This window comes from Micromys minutus (assembly GCF_963924665.1).
Source record: "Micromys minutus genome assembly, chromosome: 29".
In the NCBI taxonomy this organism is placed as follows: domain Eukaryota; kingdom Metazoa; phylum Chordata; class Mammalia; order Rodentia; family Muridae; genus Micromys; species Micromys minutus.
In genome coordinates this window covers 25,560,260-25,586,556 of record NC_137964.1, presented here as the reverse complement: position 1 = coordinate 25,586,556, position 26,297 = coordinate 25,560,260, and the positions used below count along the sequence as shown (strand labels likewise).

General features: G+C 41.3%; 1 protein-coding gene across 1 annotated transcript; it reads left to right on the top strand.

The window, feature by feature from the left end:
* The first annotated feature begins 3,258 nt into the window (after nt 1–3,258).
* Nucleotides 3,259–23,453, top strand: RNF34 (ring finger protein 34). The gene is made up of 6 exons (XM_080941263.1): nt 3,259–3,352; nt 15,391–15,609; nt 17,424–17,831; nt 19,938–20,045; nt 20,258–20,459; nt 22,575–23,453. The coding sequence occupies exons 1-6, from the start codon at nt 3,347–3,349 to the stop codon at nt 22,763–22,765; spliced, it is 1,134 nt and encodes a 377-aa protein (XP_080797389.1). The 5' UTR covers nt 3,259–3,346; the 3' UTR covers nt 22,766–23,453.
* Nucleotides 23,454–26,297: the final 2,844 nt, after the last annotated feature.

Sequence of the window (26,297 nt, the reverse complement as noted above, 5' to 3'; positions counted from 1 at the left end):
GTGAATGTATGTGTGTGAGTGTGTGTGTGTGTGTGTGTGTGTGTGTGTACATACAGGATCATGAATGTGTGCATGTTCCAGTACCCACACGTGTTTGAACAAAGTTAATGTGCTATGGTGCCTATACGGATGTCAGAGGACAATTTTTCTCCTCCCACTACACCAAATCCAGGGATGGATCTTAGTTCATCAAACTTATGGACAAGTACCTTTGCCCCACTGAACTATCTAGACAGAGCCTGGATTTTATTTAATTTTCTATTTATTGCTACTATTGTGTGTTACAGCAGTGTGTGTGGGGGGGTATATGATGTTTGTGCCCTAGCATCTGTATGGAGGGGAGAAGACAATTTGTAGGGTTGGTTTTTTTCCTCTCACCTTTATATGCATTCTGGGGATTGAACTCAGATCCTCAGGCATGGACCACAAGTACTTTTACATGCTGAGCCATTTTGATGACTCACACGTTGTATGAATGATTTTATTTTTTCCTTTGACATCACTAGGGACTGAACCTAGGGCCTCATGCATGTTCGTCAAGCCAAAAAAAGATTCTGTTGTATGCATGTGTGTGTGGGGGTGAGCCCTGTCTCACAAAAACAATGTATACATTTGTTTCTGAATTCATTCAGCAATGGACATTTGAGCTGCATTCTCGTGGTTTTCCCTGCTCTGAATCTTGCTACAAGGGGACATGTTCTCACTGGGTACACAGGAGTGGAATTGTTGGGTCATAGGTAACCTTATGCTTCACATTCTTAAATGGTCGCCAGAATTCTACCAAGCTTGGTCATGTGATATCATTGGTGAGTTCTTCATATCTTCAACAAGGCTTACACGTGTGCTGCTCTTGTCAAAATCCCGCTCGGAGGGACACCTGTGTTTTTATTTGCATTTCTGTGACAGCTAATGATGGCGGGCATATTTTTATGTGTTTATTTGTTAACCCTTGAAGATGATTGAGGGAGAACTAGTCTTTGCCTCACCAGCAGATGTATTATGATTTTTTGAGACAAGGTTTCACCATATCCCGCTGGCTGGCCTGGAACTTACTATGTAGATCAGGCTGGCTTTACATTCACAGAAATCCACTTGATTCTACTTCCTGACTGCTGAGATTAAAATGTGTGCCACCATGCCCGGCTTAATTTTTCAGCTAAAACCAATTGTGTATATACTATACATGCATGGGTCGGAGCTGGAAGCCAACATTTGATGTTTCCTTCGATTGCTTTTTATTGTACGGAGACAAGGTCATTGTCTGAGTCTGGAGCTCACCAATTAGGCTAGATTGTCTGGGCAGCAAACTCCAGGGATCCTTCTGCTTCCATCCACAGAGACTAGAATTACTGACAAGTCTCACCAAATCTGATTTTTATATGGTGCCAAGGAGGGAACTCAGTTCCTGGTCCTCATGTAACAGGCACGTTATCGACTGAGCCATCTCTTTAGCTCTGCCAGCATAGTTGATGTGCAGGGTAAGTATTGTCTAATAGTCTTTCTCTTTCTCTTCTGTGTAACAGCTCCGGTTGTCCTTGAACTCACAGAGATCCACAGCCTCTGCCTACCAAGTGCTGGATAAGATATTCCATTGTCTCAATAGAACCTGAAGAAAAATAGACTTGACACAATCTGAGGAAATAGCTTGCTATGGTTTGTTTTGTTCTGAGCCAGGGTCTGACTGTGTACAGTGGCTGGTCTTGAATTTAGAGAAATTCACCTGCCTCTGCCGTCCTGGGATTAAATGTGTACGTACACACAGGATTGTGAGCATGTGCATGTTCCAGTGCCCACACGTGTTTGAACAAAGTTAATGTATTATGGTGCCTATACAGAGGTCAGAGGACAATTCAGAGTTTTCTCCTCCCACAACACCAAATCCAGGGATGGATCTTAGTTCATCAAACTTAAGGACAAATACCTTTGCCCACTGAACTATCTAGACAGAGCCTGGATTTTATTTTATTTTTTAATTTTCTATTTATTTCTATTATTGTGTGTTATAGTGGTGGTGGGGTATGTGCCATTGTGCCCAGATGTATGTGTGTTCTGTCAAATAGTCCATCTAACCAGATGTTGAAAAAGAATAGAACAGGGGCTGGCTCAGTGGTTAAGAGCACTTGCTGCTCTTGAAGAGGACCTCAGTTTGGTTTCTAGCACCCACACACGTAGTGGTTCACAACTGTCTGTAATTCAGTTGCAGGGCATCCAATTCTTCTGGTTTCCTTGGTCACTGTGCACATGTGGTGCACAGATATACATGCAGGCAAAACCAGACACAAAGAATTTTAAAGTATTATTATTATATTATTATTGTTATTAAGAGTAGATCTGGCTGGGTCTTCGCTAAGGAAGAATGAACATCTAGAGCTCTAAAATTTCAAATATTATTTTGAAGTGAGAGATGGGTAAGAAAACCAACTAATTAAAGCCTTAATCTAGCAAGGCTGAAGAAATTAATACCATCCTTGTCACTTGTTTTTCTGTCCCGACATCAATTGGAAGGGGTCATGAGAATTCACTGAAAGGGTTAGAATTTAGGTAAGTTTGGACATTACATCAATTGGGTACAGGTGTGGGGGACACTTGGAAGGCAGAGGCAGCATTGATTTCTATGAGTTCCAGGCCAGCATGGTGTACACGGGGAGGGGAGGAGTTCTTTTGGAAACCTCGTGTCAACAGAAAACCACAAAACACACACACACACAAGCCAATCAACGACAAAGACTTGGACTCGAACAGCCTTTGGTTCAACTATTTTCAGTACACCTTCTTAGTGGTTCGCCCTCGAGTGTGCTGTGTCTCTCCTTAAGGAGACCGGAGGTTCTCACGGGTGATGAGAATCTAGAACATTCGGAGAAAGGGCTTAGCCCGAGGCCCTGCTCCGCAAGTTAGAACAAAAGCTTCAAACCAACCTTGTTTCCTACTTTACCACAGCCCTTTCTGCCTCCGGCTGCGGGAAACTAGCCACCCAAAATAGGAAACCAATTCAGCCTCAGCAGCTTCCTCTCTGAGAGAAGGTGCGTCGCGTCACACCCCGTCCCTCCCCACTCCGCCCCTCCCCTCTCTTCTGACTGCGCCCTAAGCCCCGCCCCTTCTCCACCATTTCATTGGCTCTGGTGACCGGCCCCCCGAAGGCCTGCTTCGGATTGGTGAGCTCCGCCCGCCGCTCGCCGTCTTCCCGGGGCGTGACCAAACGTGTCCCCGCCCCTTACGTAGGGACGCTCAATCGGTCTCGGGAGGCGCCGCATTCGCCGCCTAAGAAGGAAGGAGGTCCGTTGTGTGAGGAGTCTGCTATGGTGCTGAGTTCCCGGGTAGAGCCGACCGAGCCGAGGCGGTCGCGGCCATGAAGGTGAGGGGCTGGTGGAGCCGGGAGGCTCTCCTCTCCTCTCCTGAACGCACAGAGCGCTTCCTATTTTCCGTCTCAGCGGTTGTCCAGGGGGGTTCCAAAAAGACCACCACTGTGGGGGGCGCCCGGACGGGTTCCATCCAGAGAGGCCAGGCCTGCCGACCCGCCCGAGCTCCCACAGCGCCCTCCGGCGGCCTGGTTAAGAAGGAGACGAGCGGCCCTGCGGTCACAGCCTGCTGAGCCCTGTTCCGGGGCCCTGTTCTCTTCTCGGGGTCCCGAGCTTTTTAAGCCGCTAGAGCTCTCCTCAGGCCTCACTGTTTCTGCCCATGACTCTGCCCTCTGCCTTCCCGAGTCCTTGAGCTAACCCAGACCTCGGGGGTGCATCACGAGACAGAAGGCAGAGAGAACGCTGCGGGGTGTGATGGGGCTAGGACCAGAGTAGCCTGGCCAAAAATGACAAGGTTTGGGGTGTCCCCCTTCAAGGAGTTCTTCCGTGGGTTTAAACGTTGTGGCCGTGACCTAGAGCTCTAGACGTGTCTACATCGCCACTAGATACGCAGCAAGTAATTTGGCAGCCTTTCTCTCAGGTGGGAGTGAGTGCGTGGGAGCATCAGTGATAGAAGTTTCAGAAAAGGGCAGGTTTTGTGTGTGTGTGATTCTGGCCTACTTAAGGAAGATGATTTTTCTCAACTTCATCGCAGAGAGTTCTAAAGAGTCTGTGTACAGCAATTAATTCAGGCATTGATTCATTTGCCCAAATCAAATGGCGTGAGTCAGAAGGTGGTGATACCTTTCCTGACAGGGTTGTATTCATCTTGTGGAAGTAGTGTATTGGCTTTGGGCTGCTAGATTAACGACCTTTTACAGAGTGTCCCAAGATTTACTGTGGACAACTGAAAAGAGTGTCAAATGGCTAGAGAAATTCAGCGAGTGTTTTGCCCAGCTCCTTCATTGTATTAGTCAAAAAGGAGTAAAGGTAATTCAAAATATAGTCCCCTTCTTTAAGAAAGAGTTTGCAAGTTAAAAGACAAGAGACAGGTAAAGCATGGTGGCACAAGCCTGTAATCAACGTTTGGGAGGTAGAGACAGGAGGATTGCTGCATGTTTGAGGCCAAGCAAGTGTTTTCATGAAAAATCAACACTAATCCCCAGAGAGATATATCTCAAGTAGTCACATTACAATCTACAATAAAGTAAGGTGTGTGTGTGTAAAAAAAACTCTCAGAATCAAGAGATAATGGTACCTTCAGTGTTGCATACCTGTAATCCTAGCATTTGGGGCCAGGGGGTTGGGGAGGCTGTAATCTGTCTTTTAGTCGTTCACAGCCGTTCTTTGCTTCATAGTAAGTTTGAGTCCAGCTTGTACTGAATGAGATCCTATTTTAACAGCAAGCTCCCTGCTGCTGGAATCCAGGGAGGTTTTGGGAATAGGTTAACATCTTTGTTTTGAGATAGGGTCTTGCTGTATATCCCTGACTGGCCTGGAACTGAATATGTAGGCCATCCTTCCTCCTGAGTGTTTGGATTACAAATGTGTGATCAAGAACGGGCAATGATTGAACTGATATTAAGGATGAGGATCTTGTGAAGATTTTTTAAATGTTTAAAAATGCTTTTAGGTTTACGTGAATGAGTGTTTTGCCTGCGTGTATGTATGTGTAACATCTGCATGCCTAGTGTTCATAGAGATCAGAAGGTGGCCTTAGATCCCTTGGTACTGGAGTTACCAATGGTGGTGAGACACCATGTAGGTTCTAGAAACTGAACCTAGGTCCTCTGCAAAAGCAAAGTGAGTGCTCTTAACTGCTCATACATTTCTTCAGCCCCTAAGGTTTTTTTTTTTTTGTTTGTTTGTTTTGTTTAAAATTTTTATAGGTATGAATGCATGTATGTCTGTGCACCACAAACATGTACCCTCTGATTCTGAATTGGAGTTAGATAGTTGTGATCCCATATGGGCTTGGCAAGGGCAGCCAATGCTTTTAGCCACTGAGCCATCTCCTATAAAAGTTTTTACTTCCCAGTTTAGTTACAAAATGTCACTGTAACTTAATATTTTATTAAACTCCCTGGCAATAGCTTTATGCCCTGAAAAATAATCATCTTTGCTGTGAGATCCAAAACCAGCCTTTATTTATCAAGGAAAGTGGATATGAAAGGAGAATTGGATATAGGTACTGTGCCCAAACTTTTAAATAAGTTGTATAAAAACAATGGTTTTGTATTTAAGTGAAAGATAACGTTATTCTTTTTCTCTTCTTTCTGAACAGAAAAGGAAAAAAAGGGATATGGCTGCTTCTGGGTGTGGAGAAGTGTATTGTAGAAAAAAGGTAGAGCACAGCCAGAGGCAGAGACATCTGGGAGAGAGTTCAAAGTGGACGTGACCAGACAGACTGAGCTGGACCCAGCAGGGGAAGGGGAAGGGACAAGTGATAGGGGAGGGAAGGAAAACCAGATACATCAGCAAACAGGCTCAAAGGTACATAGAGGGTGGGAAACCAAAATGGCTGGATTATATAGGGAAGGACAGCCTAGTCTCCTGGGCTGGAGATTTCAGGTTAGGGGACAGGGTATGTAAGCCAGGAGGACACTGTAATGATAGGGACTGAGGGATGCTGGGAGAACCTGTTAAGGCACCTCAGCAATTTGTCTGGGGTTTAAAATTTACCACTTTCCTTTTTTTTTTCTGGAGACAGGGTCTTACGTGAGATACTAAGGAGAAAATGGGGAGAATTATTCCATTTTTAAAAAGGTAAAAATCATACGTGTATCATGGCTCACACCTATTATCCCAGCTCTTGGTAGGTGGAAGCAGGAGGATCCGTTCAAGGCTACCCTTCACTGCATAGTAAGTTCAAAGCCAACCTTGCCTACCTGAGACCCCATGTCAAAAAATAAAAAAAGGAAAAGTAACCTGTATGATATCGAGCAGAGATTATTGCAAGAGTATATTCATTTGAGGTTTGGCAAGATGACTTAGTAAAAGCTCTTGCTGTGTAAGCCTGATGACCAGATTTTGGTTTCTATAACCCTTGTAAAGAGAGAAGAGGGAACCAGCTTCACAAAGCTGTCCTCTCACCCCAAGTCCCACATACACGTATATAGAATGCACATACAATAGGAATAAATTTAAAGGACAGCACCTGTTTTATAATGTAGGATTTCTTCCTTTGTAGTTTATAGTTAGGTAGCATTAAAGCAGTGTGCCTCCTATATTTGTTTTGAAGCATCAGTGTCAGTAAGTAGTCTTTTGACATTTTTTTAAGTGAGTCTAAAGTTTGTCTTTTTTTTTCTCTCAGTTCTGTTAGAAAGTTTAACTGAAATCTAGACCATAAAGCATTCATTTATATCTCTGTTGCTAAGATTCAAAACATTGTTTCAACACAAGGACATTCAAATCTTAGCAAATTGAAATTGTCTAACAATTTCATAACAAAAATCTGTTGTCTCTGAAGTAGATGGGTTCTTTGAGGAAGCTTTCAGTAGCTGAAGCAGAATCTCAGGCCAGGCATAGGCTGAGGCCTTCAATCCCAGCACTTGGGAGGCGGAGACAGTTGGATCTATGTGAGTTGAGGCCAGTTTGGTCTATATAGTGAATTCCAGTACACTTAGAACTATGTAGACTCTTGTCTCAAATACCAAAAATAAAGTGTCAGGATGGCCGAGTAGTCTAAGGCGCCAGACTCAAATACCAAAAATAAAAGAAAGTAGAAGAGAATTTATATCCGATTCTTTTGTAGTGTCTTAGGATACTTAGTAAATATTAATATTTACACATATGAAATTGCTAGGTTCATCATTTACTGGACCATATTATAGTCCATTTGGCATTATGACAACAAAATAGACGTAATCTCTGGTGTAATTTCTCTTTAATTGAAAGCCAATGACTTAAATCATTTAGTTTTCAACAACTCCATTCATTGTCCATTACCTTCCCCACCCGTTTCTTTCATTTAATCTTCATAGAAGCCGAGTTCTGTAGGCTGGTTAACATTACATTTCATGGAATCATTAAAAGAGATCACATTCTAATTTAGTATAGTGCAGGAGCCAGAATCTGTAGTAGCTTTTATTTGAGTATTTTGAAGTTTTTTCCCCTACAGGGATCCTAAGTGTGTGCACACAGAGCAGCTGTAGATTGAGGTCATTTGAAAACTGGCACTGGAAGAGGGCTGGGTCCACGTTCTCAGAAATAATCAGGATACCCTTCCTCCTGGTTTTTTTTTGACTGAAGCTGTGTGTGCTGCAGACTGAATATACTAGTTGAATCTAAGAAAACTAATCAAAGTTGGTGATCTATTGTAGAAACAAGTGTCACAGTGCTTGAACTGTCAGGTCACTTTTAAAAATTATTTGTGGAAAGTAATAGTGTTATCTCCCACCCTTGTTACCAGAAACAGTTTTGGTCTATGAGGACTGAGCAGGAAGGGATTATGAAGAAAAATATTTTTAATAATCACCAATGGCTAGAAACTAAGCTACAAATATAAGTTGGGGATTATTAGCAAGTACAGATTAGGATTTATTTTTGTTTTTCCTATATCTCTTTTGTGTTGTGTTTTCTGTGCTGGAGTGAGTTTAGGGCTTGTGTATGCATGCTAAGCAAGTGCTGTGTCTAACTCTATGTCATCTCAGATTTTGAACTACATTCATGGCCCAGGGAAGCAATCCAGTCATTTTACCACGACTATTGTCTTGGACTTTCGTGGTGGGGCCCTGCAGAGTCCTGCTTTTAACTGTGGTCCCAACCAAAACTTCATGGCTTTAGTTTTCAGTGATCTGGGGCTTTACTTGGAGAAGAGACGTAGACTTAATTTTTGTTTTGTTTTTAATTTTTTTTTACTTACTACTATTGGGGGAGTTCATGCTGTGGTCAAGGGACTTTATGGAGTCCATTTTCTCCTACCCTTTTGTGGGTTCTGGGCCCTTTTTCAGGTCACCAGCCTTAAACTCCTGATCTTTTCCTCTACCCTCCCAAGTGTTGAGCTTTTACAGTTGTGTACCACCTCACTGAGGTTAGTTATTTTTTTGTTTTTTGTTTTTTTGAAGATAAACAACCACCTTTTATTATTTTTTTCTTTTATACAATAAAACATTATTCTCATTGAACTTTATTTCATTTCAAGCAGTATCCACATGTAAGTTTATGACTGATTAGCCTAATTTTTTTGTTTTTAATAAACAGATGTCAAAAAGTTATTCTTACCTAAGGGTTCTTCAAAGCAGAGGCAGAGCAACAGCAGTGAATTTACTACAAAGTGAAGGGATTGTGTCTAGTACGGTCTTTAGGAATGGGTTTTTCTCAGAAAATCTAGGCGGAAATGTTTGGAAAATATGTTCCAAACTCATTACCAAAATAGGAGCAACAGGTAAAAGGAAAATAAAGGAATATATGCTGACTAACCAGGTGATCTTAAAAGATAGGGGAAACAAAAGAATAGGAATCTAGGTCTCTGAAGTGCTCTCTCTCTCTCTCTCTCTTTTAATTTTATGTTATGGTGTTTTGCCAGCACATACATATATACTGTGTGTGTGCCTGCAACCCACAGAGGTCAAAAAAGGATTGAATCCCCTGGAACTGGAGTTCTGAATGGTTGTAAGCTGCCATGTAGGTGCTATAAATCAAATCTAGGTCCTCTGCAAGAGCAACAAATACTCTTACGCACTGAACCATCTTTCTAAGTCCAAGTTTTTCTCTTTTTTCCTTTCATCCCTCCCTCTCTCCCTTCCTTCCTAAGATTATTTTATTTAGGCTGGGCTTGGTGGCATACACTGTTAATCCCAGTACATGGGAACCAGAGGCAGGTAGGCATCTCTGAATTTGAGGTCAGCATGATCTACACAGTGAGTCACATAGTGAGAACCTGTCTCCAAATAAACAAAAAATGTGAGTGCGCGCACGCTTGAAAGGGAGAGGGAGAAAGAAAAGGGTGGGGAGGAGAGAGAGGATTGTTTTTGTTTTGGAGATAGCACCTTACTATGGCGTCTTGGTTGGCCTGAAACTTGCTATGTATTCCAGGCTGGTTTTGAACTCATAGATCTACCTGCCTTCTAAATGCTGTAATTAAAGGTGTGTCATAATGCCTGGTTTGATTTTTTTTTTTTAACTTTATTATTGTGCATAAGGGGGTTAGGAGGAAATGTGATCCACCATGGTTAGAATGTGGAGATCTCAGGGCAACTTTTGTAGAGATCTCATAGAGAAACCCCAAAACAAACAAATAAAAAATGTAAGAAAAAGGAAACAAAAGAAATTGGTAGCAAAAGAGTAAGTAAAATAAAAGAAATCACTAAATTTCAGTAAAAGGAACTTGAGAATCATTAAGTGGGCAAAACTTCAGGTAAGCCACTTTTAAGAAAGGTAAGCCCTTTTGAAAGTCTTGGAGAACTGTAGAGGGAAGTAGAATCTTAGAGACACACCCCTCACAACAAAATGTAGACATCTCCTGCTCAGGAATCTTGAGGGTTGTTTTCTTTCCAAAATTATTTAAGCAGGAAGAAGTAATCTTCATTAAGACCCAGAAAGCCTTGACCTTGTAAATGTTGGCTATATATCAGAATCACTTGGGGGTCAAGGGGAACTTTTGTGGGGCTAGAGAGGCGGCTCAGCAGTTGAAAACACTGACTGCTCTTCTAGAGGTCCTGAGTTCAATCCCCAGCAACCACATGTTGGCTCACAACCATCTGTAATGAGACATGATGCCCTCTTCTGGAGTGTAGGTATATGCAGATAGAATACTCATATTCATAAAATAATGTCTTTAAAAATTTTTTGTTGTTGCCCAAACTGTTGTTAGAATAGCAAATCAGAAGTCCCCAGAACTAAAAAACATTTAAGATTATATTCATTTCTGTACTTATATTCCATAGCACTTCGTGACATTCGGAAGACACCTTGGGAGTTGGTCCTCCTTCTAGCGTATGGGTCCCAGAGATTAGGCTTGTTTTATCAGGTGGGAATGGTTTTTAAGGCTTTGTAGTGAGTCTAACATGCAGAGAACAACAGTCTTGGTTAGTTTCACAGGCTGAGGCAATTACTTAGCAGGTGGCAGTTACAGAGCACCACAAAATAAGGATCTAAAACCACCTGCACACAAGGTCATTAAAGAAATCACTTCAGATGTGAGGTGTCAAGACACAAGGGGCTTAATATAGAAGTGGAAATTATGTTTTTCATATGCTGTTGGTGTGAATGAAGAAGAAACCCTAGACAGGACTACTGCGTGCATACAGACCAGTTTGAACTCTTAACTGTTAAGTTGGAAGAGTGTAAATGTTGTTCTCAGAGAAGCTAGCATTGTGGGTTTACCCTTTTCCTGTGCTGCCAAGGATGTTTTCTTAGTGTAAGACTGTTTTCTTGGTAGATACGTTTGATCAAAGTTCTCAGATCCTAATGAGGCTACAACCTAGATTTTCCACTGTGTTTTCTTTCCTTCTGTTTTGATCTGGCTGAAAATAGTAATACAGATCTACATTGTACTAAGTGGGGTTACAGCAACATTTTTGACAGGGAAGCTGTTGGAACTTTTTTGTTTTTATAATGAAATACTTGAGTTAAAAGCAGCCTTTCTCTGTTCGCAGTATGTGTGTTTATGTGGCCGAGTGCATATTTGTAGGCCAGAGAAAACTTTGGGGGTTGTTCCTCTGGTGACTTGAATAACCATAGTACAGTGACTAAGAAACTTTGTGACCTCAAAATTGCCAAGGCTGGGCTAACCGGCTAGCAAGCCCAGGGATCCACCTGTCCTAGTGTAATCCCTTAGTGCTGGGATTACAGATTTGGCTTTTCGACTCTATGATCACATTATTTAATATTTTGAAACAAGGCCCAAGCTGGGCTCAATTTACTATATAGACAAGAATGACTCTGAGCTCCCAGTCTTGATGAGATTATAGGCTTCTGTCCCCATCCTCACCTGCCTTTTGTTTTTTGGTAGGTTCTTGGAGTAGAATGTAGGTTCTTGTGCTTTGAGGCAGGCACTTTACTAATTGAGCTGTCTCCCTGGACTCTGTGTTCTTTTAGTCTCTTTCTGGAGGATGTAAAGAAAATTCTTGTTCTTCACAGAAACACTAGGGAACAGGACTATATTGTTATATTCTGATAATGGCATAAACCTAGAAATTGTACACAATTTCTCAAATAGGTTCTTGGTTCCCTTCACTAGAACTATCTAGTTTTTTGCTTTTTTAAAAAAATTTTCTGATGTGTTTATGTTTGCACGTACTTTTGTATTTATTTAGAAGCCAGAAGTGGACTTTGGTTGGATTCCTTCCTTGATAGCTTCCACAACAAAAGTCTGTCTTTCCTTTGTTTTTGCCTTTATTTTATTTTTATTTATTTATTTATTTATTTATTTATTTTGTTTTTTTGGGTTTTTTTTTTTTTTGAAACAGAATTGCTCTGTGTAGCCCAGGAGGTCTTAGAACTCATATAGGTCTGTGCTGGCACTAACGGCATACTCCATGATGCCTAGCTCCCCCCCCTTTAAAAAAAAAAAAAGAGACTGGTCAGTTATGTGGTGGTGTACACCTTTAATCTCAGCACTCAGGAGGCAGAAGTAAGTGACTTTCTGTGAATTGGAGGTCACCTGGTCTGAATAACTAATTCCAGGCAAGCCATAGTGAGACCTTGTCAAGAAAACCGAAATACATAAAATGTAAAATTTTCAGTTTAGATAGATTTCTTTGGGTTTGACATGGTGTAGCATACTCCTTTAATCTCAGTACTCAAAAAGCAGAGGCAGGGCAATCTCTGAATTCAGGGTGTCTTGGTCTACATAATGAGTTCCAGGGCAGCAAAGACTAGATAGAGAAACTCTGTCTCAAAGACTGGGAGTTTGGGGTATGGTGAGAGCAAACTTTCTTTGGAAGACTGTTGGAAGACTTTTTCTTAATGAACAATCACTGTTAGACTGGTTTTCATGCTTTGGTGTAGAACAGGAGCTGTTAATTATTTTACTTGGCTTTTGAAAGCAGCACTGTGGCAATTATAGATGTGGTGCTTGAGTTAGTGATGAAGGAACTAAGACGGTTGAACCTCGTATACTACCCTTCTGTTCTTCTCACTTGAACATCTGGATAGTGAGAATGGCATTATCATCAGCACTCCGTAAGCCTTTAAGCTCGATGAGCAAATAATATTTGACATAAAAGTAAATGGAACTGGTATTATCTGGTGTCATTTTAGCTATTACCTCAGGAAGGTTGTGTTCCATTACATATCACATTGTCTAGGTTCTAGAATATGTTTATGAAGTAGAATGTGGGGCTAGAATTCCCTCCTACTGGTCCCAAATACTGTCTCCTTTATTCTTCAAGCATGGGAAAATTGCTTTGGCCTCATATTTGAAACTTTGTATTTATTTTGGACAGGCTTGCTTATCACATTTAGACTAATAAAAGGTGATGAGGAGCTGGAGCGGAGCTCTCTGGTACAGTGCTTGTCAGAAGGGTCCACTCCCGACAACACACAAGAAAGACATTGTTATAGGTGGAATAGTGAGCCACAGTGTCACTGAGAATAAAGAGGCAAGAAAAAAATCAAAACATCCTAAACGAAAATGTATTTGGTGGAGAAGCAAATTATTTGTTTATTTTTATTCTTTGTGAGGTCAAGTGCTTTGGCCATTGGAAATGATATTTAGTGCTTTTGTTCAGAAAAGGTAGAATAGCTTCTGCATTAAAAGTACTTTCTTTAATGCCAAGTGAATATATTTTTTATAAAAATGTGGGAAATAGAGAAGAACTCAGAGGAAATAACTGAGATACATTAACATCTAGAGAGCTGCCAGGGTAGTGTACACTTTTAATCCTTGGTCTTCATAGCAAATTCTAGAACAACCAAGGCTATGTCGGGAGTCTGTTCACATAAAAGAACAAGACAAAAAACCCTGGAGAGCTTTAGTTGGCATTTGGTTGTTTTCAGTGATGCTTAGGATGGCGCCCAGGACCTCGTGCCTCTAAGCCGTACCCCTGGCATTTCCCTTTTGTTTCTTAATAATAAATTAGCATATTATACTCAACAACCAGTGAGACAGTAGGATTAATGAGATAGTATGGCTTTATTTCTTCTTGTTAAATAATAGCTGGAGAAGTAAACCTGTAATATCCAGTACTTGCTTAAGGCTAATAGGAAAAACCTGAATTTCACATATTATCTGGAGTTTTAAAAGTATAAGCATATCTCTAATATTACATAGGAGATACTTGACTGACACAGAGTTAGTGTAGCAACATACAGAGTTATAATTGGGCTTTTGGAAACTTGAGGCAGGAGAATTGCAAATTTGAGGTTTGCTTGGGCCTTTAGACACTTACAGGTTTTGTTACAGATTTTGTTTGCTTTTTTTTTTTTTTTTTTTTTTTTTTTTTTTTTTTTTTTTTTTTTTTTTTTTTGAGATTGGACTGGTTTCTCTTTGTAGCACTGTCTGTTCTGGGTTTAAAGACATGTGCCACTACCCAGCTTTTTTTTTTTTTTTTTTTTTTTTTTTTTTTTTTTTAAACCTTTAACCATGTATTTTTTGTTTGAAAATAAAAAAATTATCTTTCTAAATGATTTGAAATGTTGGTAACTTGAATGTTAAAAATACATCTTTTAATATATTACCTGAAGTAATTATCATTTCCAAGGCTTAATACCTCTGTCTGCTAAGCTAGGCCTAGTCTTGGAAGCATCTAGTGTCTGTACAATTTTATCTAGGCCTGGAATGTTTTCAGCCTCTGAGGCTTACCGCTGACTAAGATCACTCTTTCTAGTTCTTTCTGAGCTCTGGCTGGCTGATTCAACTCAGCTGTTCTGGCTCAAACTCCTCTCCAAACTGATTCTGGCTTCTCTCTCAGCCTCCCACTGAATTGCTCTGCTTGGCCTCAAACTAACTCTAATAATTAATCTTTTCTAATCTTCTGGCTCCTTTTCATTCTCTGGCACATTCTGTTTTTACCTTCATCTAGTTTGTTCTTTCATCTACCTGTCTGTAAAACTGCCTCCTTCCTCTTTCTCTTTCCTGTGGTGCTCTTTTCCAGTAGCCTCCTTTTCCTGTCTTCGTGAGAGTTGGCCATATCTAATCCCGGCCTCGTTCTGTTAAATCTTTCTTTGATTCGTCACTTTTAAACATGGCTGCTTCCTTTCATTGTTTGGGGATAAGGTGTGAGCCACACTACAACTAGAAACAGGTTTCCCAGTAAACACCACCACCTCAGGGTTCATAGTGTGATTAAATACCCTGCAACACCTGATTGTCCTTTATTAGGGGTGCTTAGAAACAGAAGTGCTTTAGATTTTTGAGATTTTGGAATATTTACCTTTACCTGCTCCTGAAATTGAAGCTTATTTAGCATTGTGTTGTTCGTGATAAAGATACTTACCTTATGATCTCAAGGTTACTTAAGACAAACTTACCTCTGAAGGGTGGCAGCCCATGTAGCACTTGGCTTTTATTCATCTACTCACTCACTCACCCACTCACTCACCCACTCACTCACCCACTCACCCACCCACTCACTCACCCACCCACCCACTCACCCACCCACTCACTCACCCACCCACCCACTCACCCACCCACTCACTCACCCACTCACCCACCCACTCACTCACCCACCCACTCACTCACCCACTCACCTATCTCTATCTATCTATCATTTATCTATTCATTTCTTAATCTGTTAGCCTTTTTCTGTCTGTCAATCTGTCTGTCTGCCTATTTTAGGCAGGGTCTCTCTACATAGTTTTGGCTATGTAGACCAGGCTGGCCTCTAACTCAGCAGAGATCTTCTTGCATTTGCCACCCTCCTGGTTAATTTTATTTTCTGTGTTTGGATGTTGTGCTTGTATGTATAGCTGTGTATCACATGTGTGCCTAGTTCTCTAAGAGGCCAGAAGAGAGCATCAGGGACTGGAGTTACAGCTGGTTATGAGCCATAATATGGGTGCTGGGATTTAAACTTGTCCTCTGGAAGGGTACTAAATGTTCCTAACCTCTGAGTCATCACTCCAGCTCCTCTGCTTGCCTTTAAATGGTGGTATGTATGTTTCTTTTCAGGCGGGTGCTACTTCTATGTGGGCTTCATGCTGTGGGCTGCTGAATGAAGTCATGGGAACTGGAGCTGTCAGAGGCCAGCAGGCGGGATTTCCAGGAAGTACTGGCCCATTCAGATTTACACCGAGTACTGACTTCTCCACCTACCCACCAGCAGCTACTGAAGGACCCAACATAGTTTGCAAAGCTTGTGGACTTTCTTTTTCAGTCTTTAGGAAGAAGGTGAGTTGAGTCAAATGCTGCACACAAATAAAACACATGGTGAAAAGGATAGATCATATTTTTTTTCCGCCTTGGTTTTTTAAGACAGGTTTTCTCTATATAACAGCTCTGTCTGTTCTAGAACTCGTTTTGTAGACCAGACTAGTCTTGAACTCTGGTAAGATTCTAGCTCTGTCACATTTTCTGAGCAGGCCTTGCTGATTTTCCTGTGCGGCATTGATCTTTGCTTCCAAAACCTCATTCCCAATGACACTTTTTTGAAGCAGAAGACTTAATTACTGTGCAGTTTTGTTCAGTGGTCATTTATTATAGCAAGGTACCAAATTTTAAAAATATTTAACTTTGTTTCCTGCAGAGCTTGTCATGAAGGTTAAGGCCTTATGTATGCTAGCAAATGCCCTCTCTCCCTCTTCATAGCCCTGTACTGCTCCCTAGCCTATCCTTGACCATGTTCTTTCATTATTTTTTTAAATGTATTTTAGATTGGATTCAAACTCCTAATTGGCCTTCTGCCTCTGTCTCCCAAGTACTATGATTACAACATGAGACATCATACCTGGCTCCTGACGATATTTTTTTTTAAAGAAAATGTGCATGCATGCCACTTGCGTGCAGGTACCCTCAGAAGCCATAAGAGGGTGGTGAATGCCATGGATCTGGAGTTACAGGCAGGAGTAAGCAACCCAACATGGAGATTGCAAACCAAACAAAGGCTCTTCAAAGAGCAGAAATCACTCTTAACCTCTGAGCTATCTCTGACCATCTTTACTTTTTTTTTTAATGCTTGTGTGTGTGTGTGTGTGTGTGTGAGAGAGAGAGAGAGAGAGAGAGAGAGAGAGAGAGAGAGAGTGTGTGTGTGTCTGAGCATATATTGCACGTGTGCAGATATCTGAGGTGGCCAGAGAGCATTGGGTATCCTGGAACTAGAGCTATTGGCATTTGTGAGCTATCAGACATGGGTGCTGAGAACTAAATTTGGGTCCTCTAGAAGCTAGTGCTTTTAACAGCTCAGCTATCTTGCCGTGGTATTTTTAAATGTTAAGGAAGTTGGATGTGATTGGTTCAAATCTGTACCTCAGCACTGGGGAGGCTAAGATAAAGGCTTATCTTAGCTACGAGTTCAAGGCCAGCCTAGGTTACATGGAGTGTTCAAGGCCAGTTCGAGCTGCAGTGAGAGAAGCTTTTGAGGATGAGAGGTGTAATGAACAGCTAGTGTTTATGGAGATTTACATAAAGCACTTTGGCTAAAACTTTTACTTTAAGGGGCATCTTTCAGTTTGATGAGTATATTTTCTTGAAGTGTGAGCTTATTGGAACCATGCACAGAACTGCACAGAACTGAGTGGGCATACCCGAGTGTTCTCAAAGATTCTCTTCTGAAATGGCTTAGGATGTAATTAGGCTGTGCTGGCTACAGATTTCTGCACTAGTGGAGTCTTCTCTGTCCTTGGGTTTAATTGGAGAGGTCAGTTTCCTTTTTGTATTAAGCATTTTTTCTTCTAGTCATTGCTGGGGAAATTATCCACATAGAAAAGACCAGGAGTGCCTGTGGTTATGCTCTGTTCCATGTGGTTCAAGTCAGCACTGTTCTGCTAATTACATGTTTGTACTGAGGGGTGGAAACATTTTAATTCATTAACACAAGAGCATGTATTTTTCTTAAAACTGCTGTATTTGAAGTTGTGAGAATCTAAGTTGCCTGAGCTGGTGCGTGGGTACTTCATATCAAAGCAAGGTTTCGGTTTTAGTAAAAGGCATCAGAAGAGGGTGTTTGCATGATGGTTTAGGTGTTGTGTCGTCTCCTCTCTCTTCAGCATGTCTGCTGTGACTGCAAGAAGGACTTTTGCTCCCTTTGCTCAGTCTCACAAGAAAACCTCCGCAGATGCTCTACTTGTCACCTACTCCAAGAGACGGCCTTCCAGCGCCCTCAGTTGATGCGACTAAAAGTGAAGGACCTACGGCAGTATCTCCTCCTCAGAAACATACCAACTGACACTTGTCGGGAGAAGGAAGACTTGGTGGATCTAGTACTGTGCCATCGTGGACTGGGCTCAGGGGATGACCTGGACTCAAGTAGCCTGAATTCCTCAAGGTCCCAGACTTCTAGTTTTTTTACACAGTCCTTTTTTTCAAATTATACACCCCCCTCTGCTACTGTGTCCTCCTTCCAGGGAGAGCTTATGGACAGAGATGGCACCTTCAGATCAGAAGTTCTGTCACAGGTAGGATGTGTGATTGATGACCCAAGAGCCTGGAGTGCTCACTCTTGGCCATATGTGGTTAGGATCTTTAGCCCCCAGTGCTGGCGTTGCACACCTGCCCGATGTATAGCCTTGGTGCTAGTGCCTGGAATCCGATCTAGAGTAGCTCACGAGTTTGCCTTGTAAACTTATGTAACTTAAAATTAACTGTTGAAGTAGTAATCAAAAGTGTCAGTGACCATAGAACGATCAGTAGTTAACTCAGTGACCATATTTACCTTGTTGGAGGGAAATTGTTCTGATTTGTTTTAATTTATTTTGAGACCAGGTCTCCAGCTCAGGTTAGCTTTGAGATCTCTGAATAGCTGAGGATGACCTTAAAGTAAGAGAATATGAGTGTGTGTGCGCAAATGCATGTGTGTACACATTCTTACTTACTTAGTTCTCCGTCTTATATTTTGAGACTGGGTCTCACTGACCTGGCTACACCAGCTGGTCTGGAAGCCCCGAGTTCAGGATATTCCCATTACTGCCTCTCGTGCTGGCATTCTAAGCATGGTCTTTTCAACCTGCTTTTGTGAGCTGCAAATCCAAACTCACATCCTGTGCTTGTACAGCAACCTTAATCATCTGAGTGGTAACCCCAGTCCTGACTCGACTCGCAGTCTTCCAGGCTCTTGAGTGCAGGGATCAAGAGTGTGTGTGCATCATTATGGCCTGGTCTTAAGGTAGTGCTAGAGATTGAACCAAGACTTTGTATACTAAGCCAGCATTCTTAACTAAGTCATGTCTCCAATTACAAAATTTATCTAATTCAACTAACAATAACAAAAAAAGTAGTGTATTAGAATACTATCCCAATAAGGTTCTTGAGCATCATAGTTGAATACAACTCAGTTTGTTGTGTATGAATGACTCTAAAATGATAAGTTGTGTGTGGTGGTGGTGAAGTTCTGTGTAAAGTAGGGAGGCAGGCACAGCAAGATCTCATGAACTCCGGAGTTTAAGGGCAGCATGAGCCATTAGCAAAGAATGCTCTCAGTTTTACAAACATAACAAAAACCCTAAGATATAAAATGCTGAGTTATTTTGAATTTTTTTTTTCTTTGAGAAAAGATGTTATTAAAAGTAGATGTAGGCGGGCAGGAGGGAAGGCTCAGTGGTTAAGAGCACTGGCTGCTCTTGCAGAGGTCCTGTGTTCAATTTCCAGTAACCACATGGTGGCTCACAACTGTCTGTCATTCTAGATCCAGGGGCTCCATCACCCTCACACAGACAGACAGTTAGGAAAACCACCAATGCAAATAGAATAAAAACAAGTTAAAAAAAAAAAGTAAATTATTTAAAAAAAGAAAAAAGAAAAATCTTTGAAAAAAGTAGAGGTGTACTGGGTGTTAAAGGCATGATGGGGCAGGTGGCGCACGTTTACCCTGGCACTCAAGGGGCAGAGGCAAGAACATTGATTTAGCTGCTATTCAAGATAAGACCAGAGTTTTATGATTTTCTCAAATGAGAATTTGCATAATTCTATAACCAGTAACACCGACTTTTGGGTATATAACACCATTTGGGGGAGATGTGGGTGGCAGTGCTGCAGTGTGGTACCTGTGGGGTGAAATGTGATATTGGAAGCAGCCTAGACTATTGTATGCTATGGTTAAAAAGATGCCATTAAGAATGGCGGTGTACACCTACAATTCCAACATTGAGAATGTGGAGGCAAGGAGGAGATGAGTTCATACTAACCCAGGCTAGATCTTGTTTTCCTAAAGAAAACTGTTTATTGGGAATTTTTAAAAATATTGATGCCTTGTATACGTATGTGAACGTTTGCATGCACTCATGCCCTGGTAGGCATGTCAAATTCATGTGTGCCCTAGTGCCTGTGGAGTTCAGAAGGGGGCACTGTATTCCCCTAGATTGGAGTTAAAGATGGTTGTGTTCTGCCACGTAGGTGCTGGGAACTGAACCCAGGTCGTCTGCCAGAACATTAAGTGGTCTTAACTGCTGAGCCATTTCTCCAGCCCTAGTCACACCCCCCTCCTTTTTTTAAGGCAGGGTCTCACTATGTGGTCGGTAATTAGAAAAATCTAATTACAAATATAATTGGATCTGTCATGTATATAGGTACAAAGTGAAATAGCTTCAGCAAACACAGATGATGACGATGAGGACGATGATGATGAGGACGATGATGATGATGATGAACAAGAAGAAGAAAACTTAGAGGAACAGGTGAAGTTCCTTTAAAATTGCTTTTCCTGATAAATGCTTATGGCAGGAAGGGCAGATGCTGGACTTGCTTTAGGTCAGCACAGAGTTTCTTCTAAGTCCAAATGTATTAAAACACATTTCAGGCAGCTGAGAAGTCTGAGAAGGGTATCTGGCCTTGGGGACCAACGTAGGCCAGACAGTTTGGGCTTAAGTAACAAATATTCTGATTTCAGAACCCGGGGCTCTCTAAGAAGAAAGTGAGAGCTTCCCTGTCTGACCTGTCAAGCCTTGAAGAGGTAGAAGGGATGAGTGTGCGCCAACTGAAGGAAATCCTGGCTAGGAATTTTGTCAACTATTCTGGCTGTTGTGAAAAATGGGAGCTGGTAGAGAAAGTTAACCGGCTGTACAAAGAGAATGAAGAAAACCAAAAGTCATGTAAGTTTATATTTTTCCCAATATCCTTTCTTGCTCTTTAAAAATTGGCTTTTGTCATGCTTAAAGTAAGTTTAGCTAGCATGACAGTGCTTGCCATGATCCCAGTACTTAGATAGCTAAAGTGGAAGGGTCTCAGGTCACTGTCAGACATGCCTCAAATAGAAATTATTAAAAATAAAGATTTGGGGCTGTGGAGATGGCTCTGCAGTTAAAAATTGCTGGCTGCTCTTCTAGAGGACAAGGGTTAATTCTCGGCCTCCACATGGTGGCCTATCTGTAACTGCAGATGGGGATCCAGTGCTGCTTCCAGTTTCCATGGGCACCACGAATGTCAGAGGTACACAGACATGCAAAACACCCATAACACATAAAATTTAATAGATTGATTAGTCCTTTAGAAAAGCAATATACCTGTTTAGTAACTGAGTTAGTTATGAAAGCTTGTTGCTAAGTAGTTCATGATGTGTCATGGCCTTTGAGATCATTGTCAGGTGAGCTAAGACAATTTTGCGGTCTTGTTTTTCTTATAGACTCCTTGCTAAAACAATGCCGATTTTTTTTTCCCATTAATCCCTCTAGCAGGTCAGTACCTTGGTTATCTTGACTGCAGCTTATTATATATGTAATTTATTAAACATTTATTTTGTCTGTGTTGCCTGCAGAGGCCAGATCCCTGTAATAATCTAGAGGCTTGTATGAGATGCTTTCTCATACAAAATTGGTATCATCCATTTGCTAATGAACTATCTAATGATGGAAAAGTTTTTACACATCTACTTCTAGGACAGTGTCAGAGTAACAAGTCTAGGAATAGTCCCCATACCTTAGATCCGAGGCTGCTGGCTTGGGAATGGCATTCTGGAAGAGGGCGTTTGTTTTGTAAGTGTAATCCTTGTGTATCTAGCAAGGTGGAATATGGGGTATCAGTTTTTTGCTGGAGGCCAACTTCCTACTCAACACTAGTTCAGTCCCTGGCTTGAATACATTGTTTTGAGCACAGCTGGAATTTTCTCTCTAGACTGGCCTAAAGTCACTTAAATGTTAATATTGACTTGGATAGCTCCACTATGTTACACATTAAAGACATGGGAAGAAACATCCACATAAGAGATCAATCAAGCTTTAAAACTGGTCTCCCTCTAGTCTCTTCCTCATCTGCTTATCTGCTGTCTCAGCCATAGATCTTTTGTCTGCAAAGTGGGTAATAAGATCCTCTGTGTATCCCTGGATGTCCTGGAACTCACTCTGTAGATCAGGCTGACATCAAACTCACAGAGATCCACCTGCCTTTGCTTCTCAAGTGTTGGAATAAAAGGTGTTTATTGTCATACCCAGCAAAATGATTTTCTTAAAAGTAAAGACTTCTGGCTCTTTAATTCTTGCTTTGTTGATCCATTGATCCCCATTCTTAACTTTAAGGCAAGTCTCAGGCATGGTTAACTTTTTAAATTCATCAACTTTTTCAGTGTCTGAGATTTTTTAGGCTACATAGCCAGGAAAGCCTAGCCCGTACAACAAAAACATGACATTTGATGTTTCTCAAGTGGTAAGAGACCTTTTTAATGTGTGATTATTGAAAAGCTTCCTTTGAGTAATGAAGTCCCTCTTAATGACTAGTGTGCCACTCATGGCCTGACTAGTGTGTGGCCCACATGAGGAAGGTCTCCTGTACCCAAACTCTGTAGTTGAAGATTATCCTGAACTTGTGATCCTCTTGTCTCTACCTCCCCAAGTGCCAGAATCATAGGCATACATTTATTTTGCTTGGTTCTGCAGTGCTGTGAATCACACCCAAGATACACAAGCTAAGTGGGCACTATACCAGTTGAACTACACCCCCAGCCACTTTCTAAATACAGAATGAACGTGTCTTCACCATACACTTCTCCCATTACATCATGACATAAAACAGCCACAAACATCCAACATTTATTGAACACTTTATAGCTGCTCTCAAGTTCTTCACAGAACCCTGAACTAGTTAGTAGTCCTGTAGAGATTAGAGACTGTTCTTTGTATAGCACTGGGATGGTCTACTGGGCCTGTGGCAGGCTCAGATGGCTGTTTGGCTGTGAGAGGGCAGCAAGGCCTTAGCTCAGCTTTCTTTCCTTTCAGATGGTGAGCGGATGCAGCTTCAGGATGAGGAAGACGACAGCCTGTGCCGAATCTGCATGGATGCGGTCATTGACTGTGTCCTGCTGGAGTGTGGGCATATGGTCACCTGCACCAAGTGTGGCAAGCGCATGAGTGAGTGTCCCATCTGCAGGCAATATGTGGTTCGAGCTGTGCATGTGTTCAAGTCCTGATATTGAGGCCCCTGCAGTGGGACATTCACATGACTTTACCCCCAAACATTTCAGTACACTAAAGGGACTGGAAACTTAATGTCCTAAATAGCAGAAGCTATTTTTAAAAATTATTTTCATTACTAACTGGGGACAGGAAGTTCATCCTAAGTTGAAGAAACCTGGGCTGTGCCATAGGCCCCTTTACCTGGGGACACATGGGTTAGGGTTAGGTGGGTTTTATCACTTGTTTCCCCTGAGCACTAGTTGAAGCCAGACTGTTCAGTGTTGGTGTTGAGGCCACTTTACTTTATCCTGTGTTTGAAACTTTTGTTCTTTGAGGTGAACTCACCGTTCATTACTATAGTGTGGACTATCCTGAGCAGTAGCTGCTCTTAATGTTCACTTGATTAGCCATGTATATTTTTAAATGCTAATATTTAATGAATGTAAGTTTCAACATTGTTGCTATTTCTGCATTTAAACATAATTGGGAAACAACTGACATTCTCATTAGTCAACTGCCAGGGCCTTAGACTAAATATGTCCATCTTTGTTTGGGTACAGCTTTTAATAGCAAGGGCTGCATCTAGCTTATCTTAGAAGTGTATGTGTGCTAAATTCTTTATTAATATGTAATCAATTTACAATGTTTTGTATAGTGAAGGTGTATTTTTAGTGCTATCTGCAAGTAATTTCAACTTTAGGAATAAAATTAAATTAAAAGACTGCTGTAGTTTAATATTGTTTCTCTACATTTCAAACTTACTGCATATAGTAAAACAAACAAGCATCCTGGTCTGCACCTCTCTTCAGAAGAGATGTGAACACCTTCGAGATCTTTGATGTTCACCATAGTCATATTTACTGTGACGTGGTTAGGTGCTTTATGGTTTTCTCTACCTACTGCCATTCACTTGGATGGAGAAGCTTGTCTCTGAGAAATTAAAAGCTTTATCTAGAATTTTACCTAACTCACTCTTTAATATTCAATTAGCTAAATATTTATGCTAAGGGAAGGTGGAGGGACAGACTTCTAGTCCCCTGCTAACCCCTTTGAGTGTACACAGCAAATGAGATCAATCGTTTATGCAGAAGGGGCATAAAGATTAAGAAAAATGGTCAATTCACCTTACTGTACATTGTATGAGGTATTATTAGGTCATCCAGATATGATAGGATCTTGTATATGCAGGATCATGTATATGTTATCTGCAAATACTATACCATGCATGAATTTGGGCGAGTCCATGGTAAATACCAGGGATGACTGCTTATTTCTTTCAGCAAAGGGTAAAAATTTCTGCTGCAAGCTGCATGACAGTCAATACATCAAATGTTCTGAAGGTTCACAGCACAACAGAATGAAGTCTCTTCAGTAGAGCATACTGTAACCTCAGCAGACATCAGGTTCCCTTGATGCACTGGTGCCTCACTTTTGTTTGGAAGCTCTAGATTGACCATAGTCATTCACAAGGTTTGTTCTTTCCACTACCAGCTGTGGTAAAAGCACCACCTTGGAGCACCTCTTTGTAATGTGGTTTTAGGCTGGCTTCAGCTGAAGCTTGTTTAAAGCTATGGAGGGCTGTTGAGATGAGGTACATACATATCACATACATAAAATAAGTGCAATGAAAAATCTACAGAGATTAGGTTTGTTTTGGGTTATAATCTTCCTTGGTGGTTCAGTACTCCTTGGCAGATGTTAACTGTGCCTTATGCTGGTCTATAGCTACATTATATCTTTACTCTGCTCTTTGCCTTTAGTAGTGTGAATACAGGTTCTTACCAGAAACTGCTTGTGTGGGAAAAAAGAAATTACTCCGAAAGCAGTTCTTAGGGGATAAGATGGCTTCTTACCAGGGTGCAGCTGTCTTAGTTGAAGGTTCAGAGAAGTAAAACGATCACAGAAACGGCCTTTGCATCTATACAACAATCCATTTTTACACTTTACATTTTACACAAGTGTTGACACGTCCAGTTACCCCTCAGATAAGAACAGAAGCCACTGTCCCTAGAATTTGACTTTTGAACTTAAATTAACTTTCAGGAGAGTGCAGTGCTGCATAGGCCTGTGTGAGATGGCCTCTGCAGGTTTTAATACCTAGTTCCTAGGTGGTAGTTTGGAGGGATGAGGAATTGTGATTGTTGCAGGAGGTTAATCACTGAAGGTGGGCAAAAGCCTCCCACATGTGGATTGGTCAAGATACACACGCTGTCAGCTGCTGCTACAGCTGTCTACCTCACTCCTCTATGCCCTGGCTCCATCTTCATAAATTTTAAGTCTCTGAGACAGTGAGCTCAATTAAATTTGCTTTTTTAAGTTGCCTTGATATCAGTAAGACAGATAGTGGCCATGCACAGAAATTGCTTCTGTGCAGGCATAGTGGATGTACAGACAGCCGGTGAGCCACTGCACACAGCAATATCCACAGGCAGCCCTCATTGTAGCGTAGTTTTCTCCCATTATCTTTATTGGTTAGAAAGCCTCTTTCTGTAGGAGGAAAAAGTCACATGTTTTGGGGCTGTTGCATTTCTCAGATGACATTCTGATTTGATTTTAACCCTCATAAAACAGAAACCAGCAAACACAAAGAGTAAATTTTTTTTTTTGTACAACTGTTTATACAAATCCAACAAAGGTAAAACCGCATCAGGGAAAGGTTAAGAAACACCAAACAACAATGGCACACATGGATGCAGAACTTGACTAGAAAATAGCCAGCTTACCAACTTAACTGAGAACTGAACACTTGAGAGGAGGGGGACAAAGGAAAGGCTATGGGCACATTTCTTCTACTTGATTTGTGGTATAAATTAGATCTATGTAAATAGAATACAAAGCTCATGCTTGGAGCAAAACCCTCCTGAGTGTAAAGGCTGAAGTCTGTATTGTAAAATTTTGAGGAAAAAGTGAATTCTATTGAAACTTGGCAAAGTGTTTTACCTGGACTATACTTTACACAGATCCACAACATGCTTGTGTAACTTCTTGACATACAGAGTAGGCTCTCAGCATCCAGTTAAACATGCTTTTTATGTGGGAGGTCATAGCCCCCGTCACACCTGGGCACATCTGGAGATGGGCTTTTTATGTTTACGAAAGTACAGGTTAAGTTCTCTCCTACCTGAAGGACAGTTGGCAATCTAAATAATAAAAACACTGGTATGCATTCAAATCTTGCATAAATAATTTTTAAACAATTTATACAAAAATAGTTCTGCATAATGTAAGGTGTAACAAAACCAACTAAACAAAATGACGGCTGCAGATGGTTTGTGTGCTCCACTCCACGTCGACACCAGAAGCCTCAGCATTGCAAGGAACAAGGTGCCCTAAACAAAAACTACTGATAAAACACTAAGTTTAGGCTTCTAAGAGGATTTCTCCAAACCTCATCTTCTTTCCAATTGGAATGTCTTCTAAAGGCCGCCTTAGAAGTGGTCCAGAAAGCCGTGCAGTTACGATGCAGAAAGAGCAAAGGAAAACATCTGGCTCACTCATCCCCAAATGGTGGCTGAACGGCTTCTCCCTTGGCAAGACTTGCAAAAC